The 22,222-nt window shown below is 35.4% G+C and overlaps 1 protein-coding gene across 2 annotated transcripts in view; it reads left to right on the top strand.

Annotated features, from left to right (window-relative positions):
* The window catches only part of LOC129282238 (uncharacterized), a 69,668-nt gene extending 52,374 nt beyond the window's left edge, over positions 1–17,294 (top strand). For both annotated transcript variants that reach the window (XM_064114361.1, XM_064114358.1), the window contains 18 exons: positions 167–250; positions 891–1,133; positions 1,467–1,634; positions 2,118–2,285; positions 3,386–3,582; positions 4,184–4,322; positions 4,780–4,947; positions 5,761–6,012; positions 6,655–6,822; positions 7,202–7,453; positions 8,473–8,645; positions 9,243–9,317; positions 9,823–9,987; positions 10,531–10,759; positions 11,495–11,668; positions 12,069–13,589; positions 14,132–14,477; positions 15,733–17,294. In XM_064114361.1, the coding sequence (XP_063970431.1) occupies positions 167–250; positions 891–1,133; positions 1,467–1,634; positions 2,118–2,285; positions 3,386–3,582; positions 4,184–4,322; positions 4,780–4,947; positions 5,761–6,012; positions 6,655–6,822; positions 7,202–7,453; positions 8,473–8,645; positions 9,243–9,317; positions 9,823–9,987; positions 10,531–10,759; positions 11,495–11,656 (2,643 nt within the window). In that variant the 3' untranslated portion in view covers positions 11,657–11,668; positions 12,069–13,589; positions 14,132–14,477; positions 15,733–17,294. The remainder of the gene's footprint in view (positions 1–166; positions 251–890; positions 1,134–1,466; positions 1,635–2,117; positions 2,286–3,385; positions 3,583–4,183; positions 4,323–4,779; positions 4,948–5,760; positions 6,013–6,654; positions 6,823–7,201; positions 7,454–8,472; positions 8,646–9,242; positions 9,318–9,822; positions 9,988–10,530; positions 10,760–11,494; positions 11,669–12,068; positions 13,590–14,131; positions 14,478–15,732) is intronic.
* Positions 17,295–22,222: the final 4,928 nt, after the last annotated feature.

Genomic DNA, 22,222 nt, shown 5'->3' with positions numbered 1-22,222 from the left:
AAATTGCTGTTATACACCTTTACATTTGATTTAGTAATTTTGTAATGTAATGAGTAAGAATGGTCAAATGTGAGTAATGATATATCAAGGGAAATGAATAATTCAGTAGTCCAACTGTTGATACCCTGTTATTCTGTATGCTGTATATATTTGTTTGTTTTTCTAGTTGAAGAGATATGAAGAGCATATGAAGAGAGTAGAAGGTGAATTCCAAACATACCAGGATACTCATAGACACCCTGTACAACAGGTATGTTCAGCTTCATGAAATTGATGTTTCTTTGTTAAACTTTGAATGTATATCATAAGAATTTCAACTGGATTCTTAAAATAATAAAAATAATATAGGATTTGTATAGCGCAAGTATCCACCTTGCTAGGTGCTCAAGGTGCTCCTACATGTATATTAACACGGCTAAGCTAGTCTACCGATTCTGGTGCACATAGCTTTTTGAGGAATCACTTCCTGCCGGTACCCATTGACCTCACCTGGGTCGAGTGCAGCACAGTGTGGATAAATTTCTTGCTGAAGGAAAACACGGCATGGCTTAGAATCGAACCCACGTCCTTCAAATTGAAAGACGAGAGTCTTAAACACTAGACCACGACACCCCCACACAAAAAAAAGAATTTATACCCTGAACAGTCCTGTTGTAATTATCAACAAGTTTACCAAATTGTTTAGTAATGATAATTTTGAATGATAACCTTTCACATTCTATATTTTACATGTTTTTGCTTTTCTAATTTATAAATCTAACTTTATTACCACATAAAAATGAACGGCCCTCCACCTTTCTTGTGATATATGCAACCAATAAAAGTTTATATCCCTCAATAGTCTTTAATAGGTTTGGGAATTATTAACCCTTTCCCCTTGTATGTGATAGGTGTTAGAGATTGATGAGAATTCCAAGCACCTTGAGCGTAAGCTCCACCAGTCTGAGGATCGCATCAGTTCTAAAGAAGATGAGGTGAATGAACTCCAGGCCAAGCTGGACGATCTTGGATCAGAACTGGGAGTAGTCAAGGATCAGAGGAATGGATTAGAGAAGGAATATGAGAATCTACAACAGAATCTCAGACAGGCTCAGACGTCTCTCGTAGATGCTACTCAGAAACATCAACAAGATGTAAGGAAATGATCTTTTAGACCCAAACTCACAAATGAAGTTTGAAATAGAAGAGGGTATAAAGTTGTGGACACTGAAGAAATTCAGTGTCACTAACTTTCACAATTAACTACATTAACAGATTTCCTTAAAAGGAATAATCAATATTCTTGTTCAAATTCAGAGTCTTTGGTGACAATGAATTTGTCGTGAAATTTCTTAATTTTATTAGTCTCCGGTCTCCGCCAAAAAGTAACCAGTGTGTACCTGTACAAAGCTCTGTTATGGCTCGGGTTGAATTGTAACTATTGGTAGTGAGCAGATGTTTATATGATGCATGTTTACTCTCTCCAGGAGTCCAAACTGGAGGAGTTCTCCCACAAGCTGGAGATGGAGCTGAAGGAGGCCAAGAAATCCATCAAGATGCTCCAGGAGGATCTTAGGAGAAAGAAGGAGACGGTCAAGAAGATGGAGAATGAGCTTTCTTCCAACAGGGAGACTGTTAAGAGAAGAAATCAGGAGGTCAGTTGGTATAGCTGTTTCTCCATGTAACATGCCTTAATCATTCTTAATCATTTGGTGCAATTTTTGTCTGCAGAATTTAGAATTAATTTACATTGGTGTCACAATGAAATAGGGTTAAGTACATTTGACAGCAGCCGTCATGATACATAGAGATGAATGCCCCTCCTCCCAAAAAAAACACAAAAAAACAAACTTAATACTGCCGGATGTTTATGGATTGAATTACACAAGTTTTAGGCTCCCTTGTCTAATAGTATTCTCAATTATTTTGCTAGGTTAATGTATGAAAATACCCAGATTCATGCTTGCATAGTCTTATATTTTTACTCTACATAGGGTGTATCTAAGTTCATATAGTGACCCCCTTTTTTGTTTATTCACTTTGGGAACAATGAGAAGAAATGCTTATATACTTTGGATGATCAAAGCTTTTAAGACATACAGAGTTATGCTTGTGTACTCATGGTTAATTTTCCCCAGTTGGATGAACTTCAGAGGAGACTGCGTAAGCTTGGGGAGGAGATTAAGACATTAGAATCCTCTAATATGAGACTTGAGAAGGAGAAAGCTCAGTTGATGGGAGAACATAATTCCCTCAAGGATGAACTAGGAGATACAAGAGAGAACTACAAGGACTGTGCTCAAGAGGTATGTGAAGGGGTAGTTCACCCTGACAAAAGTTTTATTGTAAACATAGAAAAAATAATAAAAACTATTGCAGAAGGTTTGAGAAAAATCCATCAAAGAATAAATGAGTTATTAGAATTTTAATTATTTGACTTGGGACGTCATTTGTGAGCAGCTTTCCTACATATCGTATGGTAAAAAATCAATGAAATGTCATTTTCTCAGAAAATTATAAATGGTTTTTACTGTACCTTTAGTATATCAATAGACAAATTATTTCACACTGTTTCTAAAAAAAAAAAAAAAAAAGTCATCATGAACTATTAAAAAATTGAAATTTATGCATTTTATATTACATAACATATGGGGCAACTGCTCGTTTATGATGTCACATATCAATCATTTTGAATTCTAATAACTTTCTTTATCTTTAATGGATTTTCCTCAAACCTTCACCAATATTTTTCATTATTGTTTCTGCTTTTTTACAACAAACTTTTATTAAGGGTGGACTTTCCTTAAACATCATTGAATACCTTTAGGTTTTTTTTTTGTTGATGAGAATCTTGTGCAATCTCATAGATAAATCAACATGTAAAGTGATATTTTATTTCCTTCCCTGCTTTTGTCTGTGTTTTGAGGAAAATGTGGATTATCGATTATTCTGCAAAATTGTTTACCTAAGGGAAATGGAAGACAAGGTAATGTTTTCGAGGATGTATGTATTCAACTTGTTTCTGCTTGTAGATCAAGTTAATTGGATCCATTTTTGTTACCTGAAGTGAGATGGTTTTCGTAGTGCTTAACCTAAGATCATGCCAACTTGTCACAGTTTGAAAGCAAAAGGCGAAACATTGGTGGTCAGGCTCTAGAATCCTGCATCAAATGATGATCTTGTCTACGCGCATGAGCACTGCATCAAAAAACAGCCACTTACCTCACAGTCAACTAATGAACATGCAAATTGATAGCTCGGTATTTGTTTGGCATGACTTTTTCCTTAATCTTTCTGTCCCCTTACATTAATTGACGAAAACCGCTATAGCTGACCATTTGTCAGCACATTGCTTATTTCAACTTAAGATTCACCCCCCTCTCCCATTGTGACTTTGTTGTTGTAGTTGGCCCACCATGAAGAGAAGTTGATGATCATGGAAAGTAGCCTTCAATCAACTCAGGAGCAGCTTAGTGGACGTGTTACTGAGGTAGTACGGTATGAACAGCTGACTAGACGTCTTCAATCAGAGCTCAGATCGGTTCAGGATCGGTGCGGTGTTATGGAGAATGAAGCTGTAGAACAAAGGACAATGGCTGAACGGTAGGCAGAGACTTGGAATGAATGATGAAGGATGATGATGATGATTATTATGATGATGATGATGATAATGATGATGATGATGAATGATGATGATGAGGAGTAGGAGGAGGATAATGGTGATGTTGATGATTATGCATATTAGGATGATGATGATGATTATGCATATTAGGATGATGATGATGATAATAATGGTAGTAACTTGTCTTAACCCTGGGTAACCATATCACAGCTGTTTTCCAGCAGACCCTGCCTGACATGATGATGATGATGATAATAATTACAATAATGATGGTCACTTGTCTTAACCCTGGGTAACCACATCACAGCTGTTGGCCATTTTCCAGCAGTCCCTGCCTGACATGTTATTAATTACCCATCTCTATTCTGACCTGTATGATATATGAAGCATGCTTAGAGATGTCATTCTGATGCAATACAAAAGAATAGTATTATTATTTTCAAACAGGATTGCAGCCCTCTCAAAGTATAGTCTTGTGCAATGAAGGGGTACAAGTGTTAAGCATGAATGAAATACAAATTTGTCTCTCTATTCTACTTATTCTATATGATAATTCTATGTTTTTTTATATATTCTCTATAGATTGAGGAAAGAATTAAACCAGGCGATGGAAGAGATAGAAGATATCCAGAGAGATCTCATGAAACAGACCGGAGCCAATCAACAGTTTGAATCACAGCTCATTGATTCAAATGAAAACAACAAACGTCTTCAGACAGAGGTAATTAAATCCCAGTTCCATTATTCTCCTAAACTACCATCCAATAGGTGGTAAATCCTGCTGATGTATTTGGGTGCTGAACATTTTGCTAAGACTCAAAATAGTCTGGAGTATTCCTCTTGAATTAGAACATGAACACCATCTATTCAAAATAATGCTTTTTCTTCAGCAATATATGGGTTCCCACCTTTATCAAAGAAAGAGCTTGTATTAAAAAGTTAACCCTTGTAGGCAGGGATACTTTAATCTAAATGGCAACAATGTTGCTTGTGAAATAACTTTTATATTTTGTTTTCAAGTAAACACAAAGTTATTTATTTTCCTAATTACTGCATAATTGATGCATGGGATCCCATATTTTCCCACAAATCCCACTCGCAGATAAAAGACTTTGAATACACCCTTTATTCCTGATTCATTGTTTATAGATGCTATCATTTGATTGTCTTTATAATAGTTGATCCAGAAGGAGAATGCATTGAGGAGCAAACAGGAGGAGCTAGAGGTGGAGCAGCAGCGTTATGATGATGCCTCTAGGCAGCTCCAGGAGACAAGGATCAACATGGATCAGATGGAGGAGGAGTTGGTGGAGATGAAGAGGAGACAGAAGGAGATGGAAACAATGGTAATTTTCACTCTGATTTTCATTCTTCCTTTCCTTCTTCTTCCTCTTACATTGATTTTTCCTTCTTTTTACTTCTTGTCCCCTTTCTCAGATTATCTTGTCTCTATCAGCTTTTATAATTTATATGTCTGTTATACTCCTTATTGTGTTTTCTGTGTTTTTCTCTCTGATTTTCATTCTTTCCTTCTTCTTCTTACTTTGATTTTTCCTTTTTATTTTCTGTCCCCTTTCTCAGATTACCTTGTCTCTATCAGTTTCTATGATTTATCTGCACTGTTTGTCTGGTTTTCTGTCCCCTTTCCTTTCGAGGCCTTTATGAATTTCAAGCTCTAAGCTTCAGATGGAGGTCTCCAACATTTCAAAATATATTATAATGTCGATATATGTTTATATATTTTTTTTCCTGCTATTTGTTTTCATAATAAAAAAAAGAAATTCATCAGGTATAAATATATTTCAATTGGATTGTTAAAATATATGTATGCATATGTTATTCATTATGTCATTTGCTTATTGTTATGTTATGCTGAGAAAAATCATTACACTTTTATATACTTTTGCTATTGAAATGTGGAAATAAATAAATCAAATCAAATCTGTCTGTTATACACCTTGTTGCAAGCACTGTTTACATATTCTAATTAAATCAGGTTTATTTATTCAAAACCCCCAAAACATCACATTATAATCATATAGATAAATTCAAACAACACATAAAATGAGTACATATACCTGTACATTTTTTTTTAATGATTGTTTGTAATTCATGTCAAAGTGATGTAATATTTTATGCTGTACGAACACTTTTGACAGATAAATGAGAAAGATCAGCGTACTCTGAATCTCGAGGGTGAGATCAATTCCCTTCAGTCCAAGCATCATACATCCAAAGATCAGCTCGCTAATCAGGAGAGCCAGCTCAGGGTTTGTCAAGCTAATCTGGAAATGGCTGAGAAACAGAACAGACACTATGCGGGTGAGGTGGCTCGATATGAAGAGACAATCGCTCAGCTGCAGACGGATATGGATCAAGCCAAGGATCAGATCCAGACCTACCAAGAAGAGGTGAGTTGAGTAGAATCTATGGACTGTATTCGCTCGGGTTTGATTCAAACTCTGGTCTAAACGTTGAAGGTTAATTATGGAGAGCCAAGTTTGACATGATTTTTCTAACATTATTGGTCAGTATCAGCTCGTTTGATGTACAATTTATTCCTAAATGCCTTGGAATAAGAACTGAAGTAGTTTTCTTCACTAGTAAAGAATGAGGAAAAAGAACAAAAAACTGGAAAGCAGAATATGAGCTTATGTAATTGGATACAAATTTAAACAAGTGTCGATCCATTCTGGGGATCTTTGCATCAATATTAGTACCAACTGATAGGAAACCTGTTTGTCTTGTTTTAGAAATAGAGACTTGATCTGGCATAAAATCCCATTTTTACTGAGCTGTCTTTGACTTTCCATGTTACAGTATTTTGCCATTATTACACAAAAGCAATAAGTTTTATGAATCAGAGAACATACCAAAATCTATTTTATTTGTAATAGAAGTCAGTCTTTAGCCTAATGTATCTGACAGAATGTGTGCAAGTTAAAAAGTGACTGGAGAAGTTTATTCTGAGGACATTCATTTTCAGAAAATTTATTTCTGTCTCGTGTGGAATAAAAGGATCGTATTCAAATATTTATTGTTTCTTTCCTTAGTTGGCACTGAGTCAGGGTCAGTTACAAGATGTCAGACATCAGTTGATGGATGTGAAAGGTCAGCATGGGGAAGCTATGGATCAGCTTGGTGAGAGGGCTACACTGGCTGCCAAACTACAATCTGAGCTTTCCAAGGCAGATCAACAGAATCATTCATTCTCAAAGGAGGTAAGATTGTAGAGGATGGTCATTGGAAAATATGCAAGATCTGAATTATTATCTGGAAGGGATGAAGGATTTGATTATTTCTTTTTCAGGCAGCTGAGTGTCCAGTAAATGAATCTGATTTAAAAAAAAATCAGTGTGCAATTCTAGCAAAGAAAAAAACAATTTATTTTGGCTTTCATGTGATGGAGTCTTCATGATGTTTCAAAGCTTCAGACTGTCATCAGACTATCCAATCTACCCTTAATATAATGTATAGCTGGCTCAGTTAGTTTTGTTAATTTTACATGAATTTATACAATAAAAAACCTCATATGTAATCAAAATAATTTATCTATAATTTATCAATAATTTATCTTCATGTGTTCATTGTCTATGTTAGGTTGAGGTTTATGAGGATCGAATGCGCAAGCTACGTTCTGAGCTTCAAAAGGTTCAAGAGCTAAACAGACAGAGTGAAGATGAGCTGCACAAGTATGAGAGCCGCTTCCAAGAAATGAGCGCCAAACTCACCCAGGCTAATGATAAACACAGAGCAAGCCTACAGGAGATTGCGATGAGAGAAGAACAGATTGTTGTGCTGAAGGTGGAGTTGGCCTCAATGCAGGAGAAGTTTAGACATCGCAAAGAAGAGGTGAATCATCACGAAAGAAAAGATTTTTTTTTTTAAATCAGGAATGTGATAAATGTATATCTGTTTTTTTTTTCCTACCTGTATTGGAATCTTTCATCTTTGTAAATTCTTAATTAATTTTTGAACTATATATTGAAGCTTGATTAGATAGATGTGATATTGAGATATGTATCAAAATAGATTTGACCATCCCTAGGACTTTGTTTCAAGTGAGTTTCTACTGTCTCCTCCTTGATTACACTATTTCCCTTTTTAGTATTTGGTTATTACTCTCAATGTAATGAAAAGCATCATCATTTAATCATTTAATGGTTTAAAATGGTATTTGGTATTCCTCCATTGCAAGCAAATTCATATTTGATGTTTTTTCACCACTATTGAGATTGTATTTGTATGAAAGAATACATTATGTCTCATATTTGGTGATAATGCCTTCATAAATCTTTCTTGTTACATCTGGGCCCGGTCTTACAAAGACTTCTGATTGATCCAATCAATCTCAACTCACCAATATCAGAATTCTTTACCAAGGAAAATCATGCATTGTCCTTTTGGAACAATGAAGAGCATACTGATTTACCAAGACACTCATACTTGCAGAACAATGATATATCATAGTTAGATAAACTTTAAATGGACATATGCATTCTAGATGTTGGGGCGGCTGGCTATCCATAGTTGTGACCCTTGATGCAACTCTTTGTAAGATGTGTTCCAGGGCCCCGTCTTACAAAAAGTTACAATTTATCCGACCAACCTCAACTATATGGAAATCTTATCATTGTCATAATTTTTCCTACAGAAGCTTAGCACAATGTCCTTTGTATGCAAAAAGAAAGGACACTGAACTGTCAAGACAACGATGAATGTATAACTTATATCTAGAAAACATTTTGAACAAACATGCATTTTAGATGTCGACGTTGCTGGCTTTCCATAATTGTTGATGTTGATCAATCTCAACTCTTTGTAAGACGGGGCTCAGATCTGTCTCACTAAAACTGTTCTTTTGATTGCAGATGGATAGGATTCAGCGAGGACTATCAGATGCACAGCATAAATGTCAAGAAGCTAAGCTTGAAAATGAACAGCTTAGAACATCTCTTCATGAGGCTAGGAAGAATGGAGATAGACTTCATAAGGAGAGTGAACATGTCGTCTCTAATGTCAATACATGGGTTCAAGAACAAAAGTAAGTTAGCCAGGAGATCTGTTATAGATCCGTCTTTTACTGTATGAAAGAGACAGAGATATGGAGAAACAGAACTTAATGCAATAGGAAATTGACAAATGGGATTTTAGAATGAGTGTATGCTTGTTTTTAAGTCTATGGGCATGAATGGATGTGAGTTTAACATTTGGCTTGTGAGAAGATCAGGATGCTTTTGATTTTTCTCTCTGTTTGAGAAAAGTACGTAATATTTGAGTAGTTGTTTGTTATTGTTTTTATTTTATTAATAATTATTCGGCCACAAAACATACAAATTGTACAATGTAAATACAATTGGAATAAGTAGATATAAATAAGTAAAATGACAGAAAAGAAGAAGGTAGTAAAAATGGATTTCCATGGGCCAGGGTTCACAAAAGTTAGATTCAATACTGTTGCCCAGAGGCATTTGCTTTATCAAGAAAACAAATTTAGGTTCAAACCAATTGCATTTTTTTCAATCTCATATTACACTGTAATGATTGGATGAAATTTATCTGAATGTTTTATTATTCCATTCCCTTGAAATCTATACCCTTTTTTTTACACACGGAATGTTTTGATACTTTCACTTTGTAGACAAGCCAATGAGAAACTTGGTACGAAGATCAAGGAACAGAATCAAACCATTAGAAACCTGACAATAGAAAAAGAGTAAGTATCAAATAGAGAATGTGTGTTTCTATGCTAGCATATGAATGATATTTTGTTGATTAATCTTGAATTACCCAGATAAAATATGCTTCTTAAAAGCAGCATCCAAACTTGAATTATTGTGTTCACTTTTATGATATAAGCTATGTTCAAAGTTTCCTATTCCACTAGTACATGGAGGGTTCCATTGCATTTGCTCCGGCGACAATTGCTCCACTATAAATTCCTCACACTAATTGAATGACCAAGTTCGACCCTGCTTTTGACACTATACACTACCCTATTACCCTAACCCTACATCTTAGAAATTCAGCCCGGAGCAATTGTCGCAGGAGCTAATGTTGTGTCATTACATGGAGATGTATAAACTTTCAATTTATTTGATAACATAAAAAAGATTAATGGACGATTGGATTTTATTTAATGTGTAAATGTGTAAACAAAAACAACTGTTCTTGTATTTAGAAAAGTGGTGTTTGATAACCTGATATGGTTTGATTTTCAGCCGTTTGACGGAGAGCCTGAGCTCAGTACAGGAGATGGTGAATCGTCTAAGACTGGAGAATGAAGAGATGAAGATAGCTACAGAGAGAATGAAAGCATTACAGAGTCAGTCCTCTCATCAACAAGTCTTACTGCAGCAACTCAAAGCAAGGCTAGAAGATAATGAGTGAGTATTAATAGATTATGAGTGAGTTATTATACATTCAAGGAGATTGTTCAAAAGGTGGAAAGGAGATTAGGGGGGAGTTAAAGATCTGCCACGGATTGCATGTTTGCCTCATAAATTTTCATGATGGTAGAAAAAAAATCTAATTGGTTGCATAGAAGAAGGTCACTAAATTTTTCTATTCTGTCATTTAAATTGATTATGCTAATTTATGGTTGTAATAATAATTTTTCTGTAAGTTTTTGAATAATTCCCCATACTGGTATTTGTTTCTTCGTAGATATTTTGTAGGAATCTGATCAAGTTTGCTTTTAAAGAAAATTAGGCATCACTTTTTTTCTTATGTATTTTGTTTCATGAATTCAAGGGGAGCGTTACATGAAAGGACTTGTCGGACATTTTATCCGACAAGTCTCGTTTTATCCGGCAGTTACCATAGTAACAATGCTTCTCAGCCAAACGAAATCGCAAAAAGTTTCTGACAACTTGTCGGACGAAAATGTTGAAATGCCCCCTGATGTCTTTTTCCCCTTTTTTGCGCAGGACTAGTCAAGAGGAAGAGCTTGGTGAAAAGATGGCGACTATTGAAGACCTGCACGGGAGACTGAAAGCTAATGTAGACTCAATCCAGCAATTAAATCAGCAGCTAAACACACTGAATAGAGAGAACATTAGACAGAGAGCTGAGCTTGAGAGGGAGAGGTCTGCCAGGCAACGTCTTGAAATGAAACTGGATGGAAGAGATCAGACAATATCTAGTCTACATGCTCAGGTTGGTTTAGTGGAAAAGGAGAATGCATTCTCATTTTGCCTTTGGTCAATTACAAAAAAATATACAAACCATTGTGTACGTCCAACTCTTTATTTTTCTCCATTTTCATTTCAATTCATAAACTACCCACCTCCTGGTAATTTTAGAGTTTTCAAATTTTTCATGTGAACTAGAAAAAAAGAGACAAATCACCTCATATTATGGGGGTCAGACTTATTTATTCTACAGAATTGCCGCTTGGTATATATGTTGAAATGCTGAGTAAAATAATAATGAAAGGAATCGGTCTCCATTCATGTGTTCTTTGGTCTCAACAGGTGTGTAGTTTTTTTGTGACATTTGATTCAGAGCATTCTTTGATGTTAGCTTCTTTGTGATTGAACCAATTACTTGAACATGCCTTTGAAGGACATATGTAATAAACTTAGCAGTTTGTTTAATCCCAACTCATTTTCATTGGTCTTGCTTTTGTCATTTTGTGACTTTGGATTCTTAAACCTCTGTGATTGAACCAATCTCTTAATTATTGGCATGTGCTTTAATAGTGAAGATTATTGAGGCTAGCTTGTGTAGAAATATTGTCCATTTTGACTGAGTGGAATTTGTGCAGTGCCCTTGTAAAAGTTTGATGTATAAATATATATTTTTAACCCATTTTATAATAAATGAACAATAGACGTTCAGGATCCATCAACAATCATATAATCCTATCTTTCCTTTTTTCCCCCCGATCAGATGGAATCTTCTAATTCGTACTACCAATACCCCCACCACCATACACCACTCGTCAACGGTACGCCATCATCCCGTAAGATGACCGAGAGTCATTCAGAATCAACGGGTCTCTCGGATTCAGCCTATGCTTCTACTCTAGAGAGAGGTGGAAGTGGAGTGTAGCTGTCATGTAAGGTGAGATAGTGATTTAAAACCAGGGGGTGGAAGTTGTGCATGATATGATTGCCTCATTTACACGAGACATCATAGATTCTTGTGACTTTAGGGAAAAATTAAAGAAAGATAACATTATATTCTACTTTCATACTTCATTTTATTGGTTGATGGAAAGAAATCAATATTGTCCAATACCTATTTCATTTCAGTTGTTTGAAACATAAAAATCCATGATTTCTGAATGTTTTTTTTTTTTATCTAGTTTCCTATATCCTTATATTGGAATATTGGACAGCATGGGAAACCAGAAAGAAAAATTTCTGACTGGACTTTGCCCCAGTTTCAAATCTGATCATTATCCTGTAGATATAAGTACTGAATAAATCTTGTCTTCTTACCTTGCTTGTCACACTTACAGATCTGGTCCCAACACTTTGACACAAACCAAATGTTCTTCGAAGTATAGTGAGATTGTACATATTTCCAGAATGTCCATTCTGTACTGAGCATTAGGAATAATATCATTCATCTAATTTCTCTGTTCTATTTCAATTATTTTGTTTCTGTTAGATATATGTGATGGAATATTTGCCTATTATTGTTTTGAATAGGGAATTTAAACCAGTAATATACCTCTTAAACTTGCCATTTTAACGACATTTGAATGTGTTGCTTCCAGAGAGAATATGAAGGATTTATTTGTTTTTATTAATCTGATTGTTGTTGTTTTACAGTTATGAGGCATAGATTTTGAATGGATTCTAAAATTTTGTTTTTAAGAAATTGTTAAGGTCAGTAACTTGTTTTCCAACTAGAACTGATATGCGAGATAGATTTAAAATAACAAAAGGAAGAATGCTCAGAGATCGGTTATTTTATTACAATTCAGCTTGTTTTTCATCATCATCATGATGTTCTTCATCATCATCAAAATCATCATCTCCATCATCATCATCATCCTCATCATCATCATCATCATCATCATCAATATCATCATGATCATCACCATCATATTTTTTTGACATCTCTAGAGGTTATAACCACCATCTTCGACACAGTACTTGTCACTGATTATTGGTTTATTTAATAGGCAACCATGCTGCTTTTATAAAGACAGAATGAAAGTACTAAAATGAAATACCTTGACTATTGTATATAATCTGGATATATGTCAAAGTAACATTAATATATGTATAATTTAATAAATCTTGAATTCTTTTACATTGTCCAGACTTGACAGAACATTCCAAATGGTAGTGGATTACTATTCACCGATCTAACTTCTCATCAATTAAATCTGTAGTCCGTCCAATCAGCATTATTTAATTGATATTGATTCAGGTGTAATATTTAAATTCTATAAGTTATTTGTACAGTATTTCATTTTCAAATCGTATTGAATGATGTAGGTTTAATTATTGGCCAGTTTGATTTTAAAGAAAACAAGAATGTTTCATTGGAGATTCACTTCCTTTGCTTTTAAAATAAATAATAATACATTTATCTCTCATGAATAGGATACATGTATGTGTTTTCTCCTGTATACTTCAAATAAATTATAGTTTTAATTCTTCATTATTTGAATGAATTTGGAGCATTAAGATAATTGCCGATGAAAGTGACTAACGTCTTTTTTTGCCAAATTTCATTTCATTTCACCAGATTTAAGTTTAAGTGTACATAGAGATAAAGGCTGAAAATATATATTCTATTGCCTTTAATATTTGGAGTAAGCCTGGAGCAATAATTAATTTGATTTTAGGTGCTACAGACTGTAGGGTGCTCCAGATGTTCAGGCACAGAAATTACATAATAACTGCTATGCACCCAGCAAGACTTCCTGTAGAGTAATAATCACATATATGTTTTTGAAATGCTTCCAAATGATTGTGTGTATTATTACCCTGGTTGGTCCATTCAGATATGGGGAGAAAAAACTGTCCAACTTCGGCAAAAGGAAGCAAGTGACACATCAGTCAAATCGAGTTATTGTTGTTTCTGAAACACCCTTTGTATGGTGCACGTTCAGGCCAAATTTGGGGAAGAAATTATCGTTCTATGGAAAGATATTGAAGAAAATATTGATGCCTATGTAAATGATGAACACACATTGCTCATTTACAACAAATGATACTTTTGTAACTTGCTTCCTTTTACCATAGTATGGCAGAAAAGTTCGGAAACATGCTTTGTACAAAGTCAGTGGGTTGAGGTGCCTAATAATCTCAGAGGCTTCAAAAAGAAATGTTGCTGAAACTGTGCTATGCTGTAGCTGTGCAGAAAGGTACTCCATGATTTGCTGGAACAGCTTGAATATGAAGAGCCAAATATGGGTTGCCAATTATTTTGTTTACAAAATGTAATTGGAATTCCCACAGACATTAAAGGGTTGTGGCAAAAAGTAATGATCTGTATTGAGGCCCTGTGTCACTAATTCAAAATCAGCAGGAATCGAGCAGAATTAGCTAGAATGAAAAATAGACCGGGGGGGATGGTTTCAATTCAATCTACTGGAGTTCAAATAAAAATGACCAGGCAACTCATCATACACTAGTGTCACACTAGAGTCAAAATGACCTGCAGTGGAGTCGGATTGAAAAATTTATACTACATACTTGGATACTCGAGGGGCATTCTGAATGCATTATGTGGGCTTTCAAATATTATGGCCAATTCTTATGGCTGTCCCGAATGTTTTTGAGGTGCATTCAAAGTAGAAAGAATATTGAGAAAGAATATCAAACAGTGTTCAAAGTACATTCTTGCTGAATGCATTCTAATTATTTTTACAACATTCCAGCAGCATTTGAAACATATGTAACGCATTGTGAGAGATGGGGCCCCGTCTTACAAAGAGTTATGATTGATCCAATCAATCCTTATGATTGATCCTATCAATCCTTATGATTGATCCTATCAATCCTTATGATTGATCCTATCAATCCTTATGATTGATCCTATCAATCCTTATGATTGATCCTATCAATCCTTATGATTGATCCTATCAATCCTTATGATTGATCCTATCAATCCTTATGATTGATCCTATCAATCCTCATGATTGATCCTATCAATCCTCATGATTGATCCTATCAATCCTCATGATTGATCCTATCAATCCTTATGATTGATCCTATCAATCCTCATGATTGATCCTATCAATCCTTATGATTGATCCTATCAATCCTCATGATTGATCCTATCAATCCTTATGATTGATCCTATCAATCATAAGGATTGATAGGATCAATCATAAGGATTGATCCTATCAATCCTCATGATTGATCCTATCAATCCTCATGATTGATCCTATCAATCCTCATGATTGATCCTATCAATCCTTATGATTGATCCTATCAATCCTTATGATTGATCCTATCAATCCTTATGATTGATCCTATCAATCCTCATGATTGATCCTATCAATCCTCATGATTGATCCTATCAATCCTCATGATTGATCCTATCAATCCTTATGATTGATCCTATCAATCCTTATGATTGATCCTATCAATCCTCATGATTGATCCTATCAATCCTTATGATTGATCCTATCAATCCTTATGATTGATCCTATCAATCATAAGGATTGATCCTATCAATCCTTATGATTGATCCTATCAATCCTTATGATTGATCCTATCAATCCTTATGATTGATCCTATCAATCCTCATGATTGATCCTATCAATCCTCATGATTGATCCTATCAATCCTCATGATTGATCCTATCAATCCTTATGATTGATCCTATCAATCCTTATGATTGATCCTATCAATCCTTATGATTGATCCTATCAATCCTTATGATTGATCCTATCAATCCTCATGATTGATCCTATCAATCCTTATGATTGATCCTATCAGTCGTAACTCTATGGAAATCCACTAGTGTCATAATTTTTTTCTACAGGAAATTTGCAAAATGTCCTTTGTAAACAAAGGAGAACACACCAAATTGTCAAGAAATCAATGAATTCATGGATAAATTCATATCTAGAAATTTTTAAAAACAAACATGCATTTTATATGTTGACTTTGCTGTCTTTCCATAGTTGCGATTGATTGGATCAATCGCGTAAGACGGGGCCCTGAATAGCAGGGGGGAAATGACTATCTGGTGGTCAAACAACAATCATTTCATTCTGCTCAATTCTGAATAAGTGTGATGGGGCCTAAACAATGTTAATCTGAATATGTAACTTCAGTCCAAGTGATCATTAAATCTCATTTGGTTAGTTAATTGTGAAATGACATTTAGCTTTACAGCTGTATGAATGACCTCTCCCACTATTTTTCATGTCATTTTCATATTTTTAGCACAAATTTATATTTCAGATTACTCATGAACTTTATAAAAAGGATAGTCAGGTTGCGCCTTGAACTAATTATACAACTGTGATAAGTATTGTTAATCATTGTTAGGTGGTGCTTTTGATATGTGAATGACATTCCACCAACATTCCAATATGCTCCATTTTTCAACAGTATCAGTATTTCCTCATCAATGCCTTAGATCTGTTGATACCTTCATACATGGAGCAAAATTATACAAGTTTGTTGATTTTTCTTCCATGTATGTATGTATTATACATGGTTCAAATGTACCCGTCTATGCTAATTATTGAATTTAGCCTTTTTATTTGTAATTCAATGAATATTTGCTGCCTTTAATCTCTTCCTTTTGTCTTATACCTGAAAATATTGATTATTTAATTGTATTTTTTTGTATTATAATTCAAGACCCTTGTATAAAAGATGAATTTACAATTCTGATGATTTTTTTAAAGTCTCTTCCACACATGGCACATCAAAGCACGGTAACATTATCATCTTCAACGAATATGATTCATCGGAAAATGAAGCGAGGCAAAATACCTTTGTTGTGCAAATCAAATTAAGGGGATGTCCACCGAGATATTGATATAATTTCAATAAAAGTGTTCAGAATAAAATGAGAAAAACAGGTTTATAAAGGTTTGACAAGCTCCATCAAGAAGATTTTACTTTTATAGTTTTGATTTTGTGTTGTCAAATGTGAGCAGTTGCCCCTCATGTCATATAATAAATCCTTAAATTCACATATTACAGAAAATATTTTTCATAGAAGTATGAAATACTATTTCTGATGATACATTGAATGCCCAGGTAGACATACTGATTTCATGAATTCATTTTACATGACATATGGGGAGCTGCTTGCATGTGACATCACAAAATGCCTACGTAAAAATGGAGTTTAATGTGAACCATTTTTTTACATCAGGGTAAACGTCTTTAAAAAGTTGGCACAACGTACATTGTCGAGAGTTGCTTGGACAGACTCATTACATCATAATTGGAATCAACTTTGGGTGGTCTTGTTAAAATACTTGAATGCATTATGTGCATTTCTCCGTGTTTGAAAACTGTAAAACCAATGTTGCTGAGATTAATTGCATCATGTGTGAATGAGGCATTAGAATGTGACCAATACTGAAAATGATTTTGACTATATAAATGTATCTAGAAATATGAAGTGTATATTTGTATTGCCAATTTGTATTGTAAATATTTTGTGTTATTTAAGTGAAACTTATCCTCACTAATAAATTTATGGACATTTCTTGTACAATAAATTACAAATGAATACGACTGAAATCAAATACTTTTGTACTTTATGTATTTATTTTCTTCTGTAAACAAATGATACAGACATATTAAAAAGCTCCATATATTAGAATACATAAAGATACAGTACATGGCAATGCACGAAGATACATAAATAGCAATGCAGGATTGAGATATAGGGAGGCATAACTGAGACACAGATCAATTCTGAAATCATTACCAACTGAAAATAAATCCAAAGAGCAATTCATGAAACAATTTGTTACTGATTCTCATTAATATATTTTAAAACTACTTAATCGATTGTTGCATCTGAATATCATAGTCTCCTTTTCTGTAGCTCAGAGTGTTGAGTGAATACAAATAAGAAGTTGAAAACAGATTAAATTGCAAAGACTCCTTAACTTTTGAACAGAGGAAATTCAGATGAATAGCTGAAAATAAGTGATCAAAAGATGCTAATTCAATAACCGAGGCCCATATTACACAATGCGACTGGATTTAATGTCCTTACAAATCGTACTAATAAATAATCGGAGAATCAAAAGGAGAAGCTGGGTGTTTCACAAAGATTTAAGTCTACCAGTACAGAAAAGTCACACTTAAATTTACAGTTGTGGAAGTTTATTGCACCTTACACTTAAGGATAAAATATTCACATGTTAAACTTTGTGAAACACCAGAGGAATCTTTACTTGCACAATGAAATTGGAATAAAGAAATACAAATAAAATAAAGATGATTTGTTTTCACTTCATATAGTGAACAAGTTACAATTTCAATATAGATTACACATTACAATGTGTATACTTTGGTGTCCTGCCACTTTCAGAGTTTATAGTTGCAAAATGCACAGCTTTTTTTTTCTTTCTAAAGTTACCCGTTTTATCTAAGAAGGTATATTTATGATTTATTTACCCAAGGTAAACTAATTGAGCAATTCTACTTTTTTTTCTCCCACCGCAATCATATGTTGCGACCCCCTCAAATCTCTTATGTCCTGATGAGTATATAAAATAATACTTGTGTCATATCTTTTCTTAATGTCAACGGTTTTTCATGAAAACCCTCTTAAATGCCTTGTTTCTTATTCAGAAAATAAAATATTTTTATTATTTTTCTGTCCCTCCGTTGCGTCAGAAACTGTTGAGCACTTTATATAACGCAATTTGTTGACAAACCGAATCCGTCTTACATGGTAAACACACCACAAATTACCGACGATCACTTCCCTCAGCAATGGTCTTGGTGTTTGGGCCGGAAATTTTCAACAAAAGGAGCAAATTTATGGAACAGGTGCATACCTTTTTTCATCATATCTGAACAGTCTAGATTTCAATGAATTGTGCAATCATTGTATTTTTAAAATGTTTGTGAGAAAAAAGGTGATGCAATGTACACCTATATCAAAACAATAGTGCCACTAGCATAGGGTAATAGTGCCATATTCTATAAAATGTGTATGCTGTCATATCCATCACCATATTTCTGGAAGGGCGACCCAGATGTATGGTTTGCGCAAACAGACGCGCAGTTTGTTACGCGCGGGATAACCAGCGAACATACCAAGTATGCTCACGTAATTGCTTCACTCCCATCCGATGTGGCATTAGAGATGAGAGACATTTTGATCAATCCGCCAGCCGTTAATCAATACACGGAGCTGCGAGCAAAGCTGATAAGTCGCATGTCTTCGTCCGAGCAACGAAGAGTACAGATGCTACTTAACGAAGAAGAGCTGGGCGAGGTTCACAACAAAGTAAGAATATTGCGATCAATTAAAATCTATGCATGAGTGCATCCTAATGCTGAGTTAGTCTGCATCCACAAAATCTATAGATCTTAGATGACAAGAAAATGAATGAATCAGCTATCTAAATAGTTTGTTTTCCAGCCTGGAGAGTGACCTAAAGCGACTCCAGCTTGTATTGATTTAGAACCGGTGTCACCATTTAATGACTCCGATGAGGAAAATCCAATGGTACATACTTTACCTGCCACTACGCATTCTCCTACTCCACTCTCTCCCGCTTCGTCCGTTCCCCCAAGTCCTAACGTTCCCAAGACCCCTCCTCCAGCTTCGGTTCCACTCCCTCCACAGACCCCACCCAGGAAAGTCATAATAGAAGATGAAGATGTCCAGGAAGTGTTGGTTAAGGTAACGAGACCAAAAACGAAGGCTGGTACCTTGAAACTCAGATCGGTCACCGTCGTGACCGAAACCTTTTACCATGTAAATGGTGTGGAGAAGAGAGGGAATGTTCAGACACATACTTCCCATTTTGACTATGATGACTGATGTAATTACATGTACATTACTACATGTACAGGCTTGGAAATTCTTGTGTATATATTCTTGAATGTTTTGTTTTTATATATTATATTCAATTGTTGTTTATCTTATAAGAAATGGTATATATATTGATGTTATCGCAATTGCTGGGGACAGCAATTTAGAAAGAGGGGGGCAATGTAACGGAATCACTAAAAAAATACAATAGCAAAACTTACGTAACAAACAAATTGTGACGTCATAATGCACCGTTTTTGGTAGCGTCGTTTAGTTCGTAATTTCTGTTGTGACGTAGCACTGGTCATGGATACTCCTGGTCAGAAACCCTTAGCAACGCCCCTAAATTGCGTAATAAATAAAATGTGCGTTCCATTTCTTGCCCCATAAAAGTTACTTTCCATAACGAAAATTATCATTGATTCAGATAAAGATTTGTTGTTCACAGTGCCAAGGTTACTGTTATCTCGACTGATATATTTTCTTCCTGACAACTGAGCAAACCTTTCAAGGTATATCTTAATAAAGATGAATTTTTGGAGCAGAAGGCTGAGAGCCTTCGTAACTTAGATATATGTCACCAGGGGTCTCTAGATGAGGCATCCTTGATCTTTTAAGAAGATCATACTACTGTTAGGAATTGGACTTAATGTTAACAGATGAATATTAATTATTTTCGGATCTTACCTGATTATAGATCCTGGATCTTTTATAGGAAAGATAGTTGAGATTAGGATTTTGATGAGTTCCTGATAGTTCAGGCAAAGTTGTAAATAAGTAAATTATTCTATTATCTAGGATGCCTCCTAGGATAAAGGCAGTCATTTACTATTTTGAATAATCAAAGCCTTTACTCCTTTCTAAAAATAGACATGTATAGTAAAGGTAGAGGAATTATTAGGGATGTATTGATTTTTCAATACAATCTTTTCATGAGACAATTAGGTTTACTGGATAGTTTTCTTTGAAAGGTAATAAGGAAAGAATCCTTGGATGAATTCAGATTTTCCTAGGATTTAAGTTTGTTTAAAAAGATGTCAAGTAAGTTCTGATAGTTGTGATAGGAAGGAATGTGACAATCTGAGACTTGTCCTATCTACAGACTTAGGTTAGTAAATGTTAGTAGATGTGCCAGTTTGTGTATTTGGTGGGCTAGTCTAGGCTAGTCTTAGCACTTTCATCAGACCGCAGCTCCAATGCTAATAGCGCAAGAAGTGCTAGAAGATAAGCTATGTCCCTATTTCCAAACGAACTGAAAGGGCTAAAAGGAAAATAAGTCGAGTTTGGGGTAATAGTAGCAAGGAGTAAAGGGATAAGAAGGAGCAAAGCCTGAAGCTCTTGATCCCAGAAAATGCACAGATTGATGATTTTATTGTGGTAATTGATGGGTTACGCTTTAATATCCTGAAGTCATTTCAGATGTTAATGTAAACATCATAGAGGTCAATTGTATGGCAAGGGTTGGGGTCAATCAATTCTTTGGCCCATAAAAGAAGAGAAGATCTGGTATGATAATGATAAAGTCCAGAGACGGGGCATATTGAAATTAAATTCTGCCAGGGCTGTACGAAAAAGGAAAGCAGGTTTACATGCTTTGAATTTGTGGCCTGACTCAGTTGAAAAGGCAGTAGATCATGTCACATGGTATATTCATTCTGAGAGGGTGGTCTATGGTAGATTGAAAAGGCCAGTTGTAAAGGCGGTCACCTGGCCATTGAATGACGCTACTATCCAGCTGGTTGAGGCGCCTCCAGCAGCTGTAAAGCAGCAGGGAGGTTATAGGGCTCAAGGCTCTGGACGGCACGGGGACATCCCGATAGACCGCGGGTCCGATAGACCGCGGGTCCGATAGTCCGCGGGTCCGATAGACCGCGGGTCGGTTAGTCCGCGGGTCCGATAGACCGCGGGTCCGATAGACCGCGGGTCCGATAGACCGCGGGTCCGATAGACCGCGGGTCCGATAGTCCGCGGGTCCGATAGCCCGCAGTGTGTGTAAAATTATGATCAGATATATCAAATGTCATTGAGAGGTCCAAAGGTCAAATGATACGAGACCATGGGGTTCTATCAGGTACGGATCCATGGGGGGCCGAGGGGGAACTGCCTCACCCCCCACCCCCAGCTCAAAAAAAAAGAGGGGGGAAGAGAATAAAAAGAGAGAGAGGAAGATGGGAAAAGAAGAGAATAGAAAAGAGAGTAAGAGGGGGGAAGGAGAGGGAGAGAAGAAAAAGGGGGAAAGGAAAGACAAAGAAAAAGGGAGAAGAAAAGGGGGAAAGAAGAGAAAAAAAGAGAGGAGGGAAAAGGAAGATAAGTAAAGAAAGGAGAAAGGAAAAGGAGGAAAAAGAAGAAGAAAAAAAGAGGAAGGAAGAGAAGAATATTTAAATAGAGAGGAAGATGCATGGGAAGAAAGATAAGAAAAAGATAGAGAGAGAGGAAGAGGGGAAAAGAAGAGAAGAAAAAGAGAAAGTAAGGGGGAGGAAGAGAAGAGAAAAGTGAGAGGAAAAGGGAGAAAGAAAAGACAGGAAAAAGAGAAGAAAAGGGGGAAAGAAAAGATGGGGAAAAAAGAGAAGAAAAGGGGAAAAGGAAGACAAGAAAAAAGAGAAGAAAATGGGAAAATAAAGAGAAGAAAAATAGAGAGAGAGGAGGAAGGAAAAGAAGAGAGGAAGAAAAGGG

The sequence above is a fragment of the Lytechinus pictus genome, chromosome 2 (assembly GCF_037042905.1).
Source record: "Lytechinus pictus isolate F3 Inbred chromosome 2, Lp3.0, whole genome shotgun sequence".
NCBI lineage: Eukaryota > Metazoa > Echinodermata > Echinoidea > Temnopleuroida > Toxopneustidae > Lytechinus > Lytechinus pictus.
The sequence above is the reverse complement of the archived record's forward strand: the minus strand, read 5'-3'. Positions and strand labels throughout refer to the sequence as shown.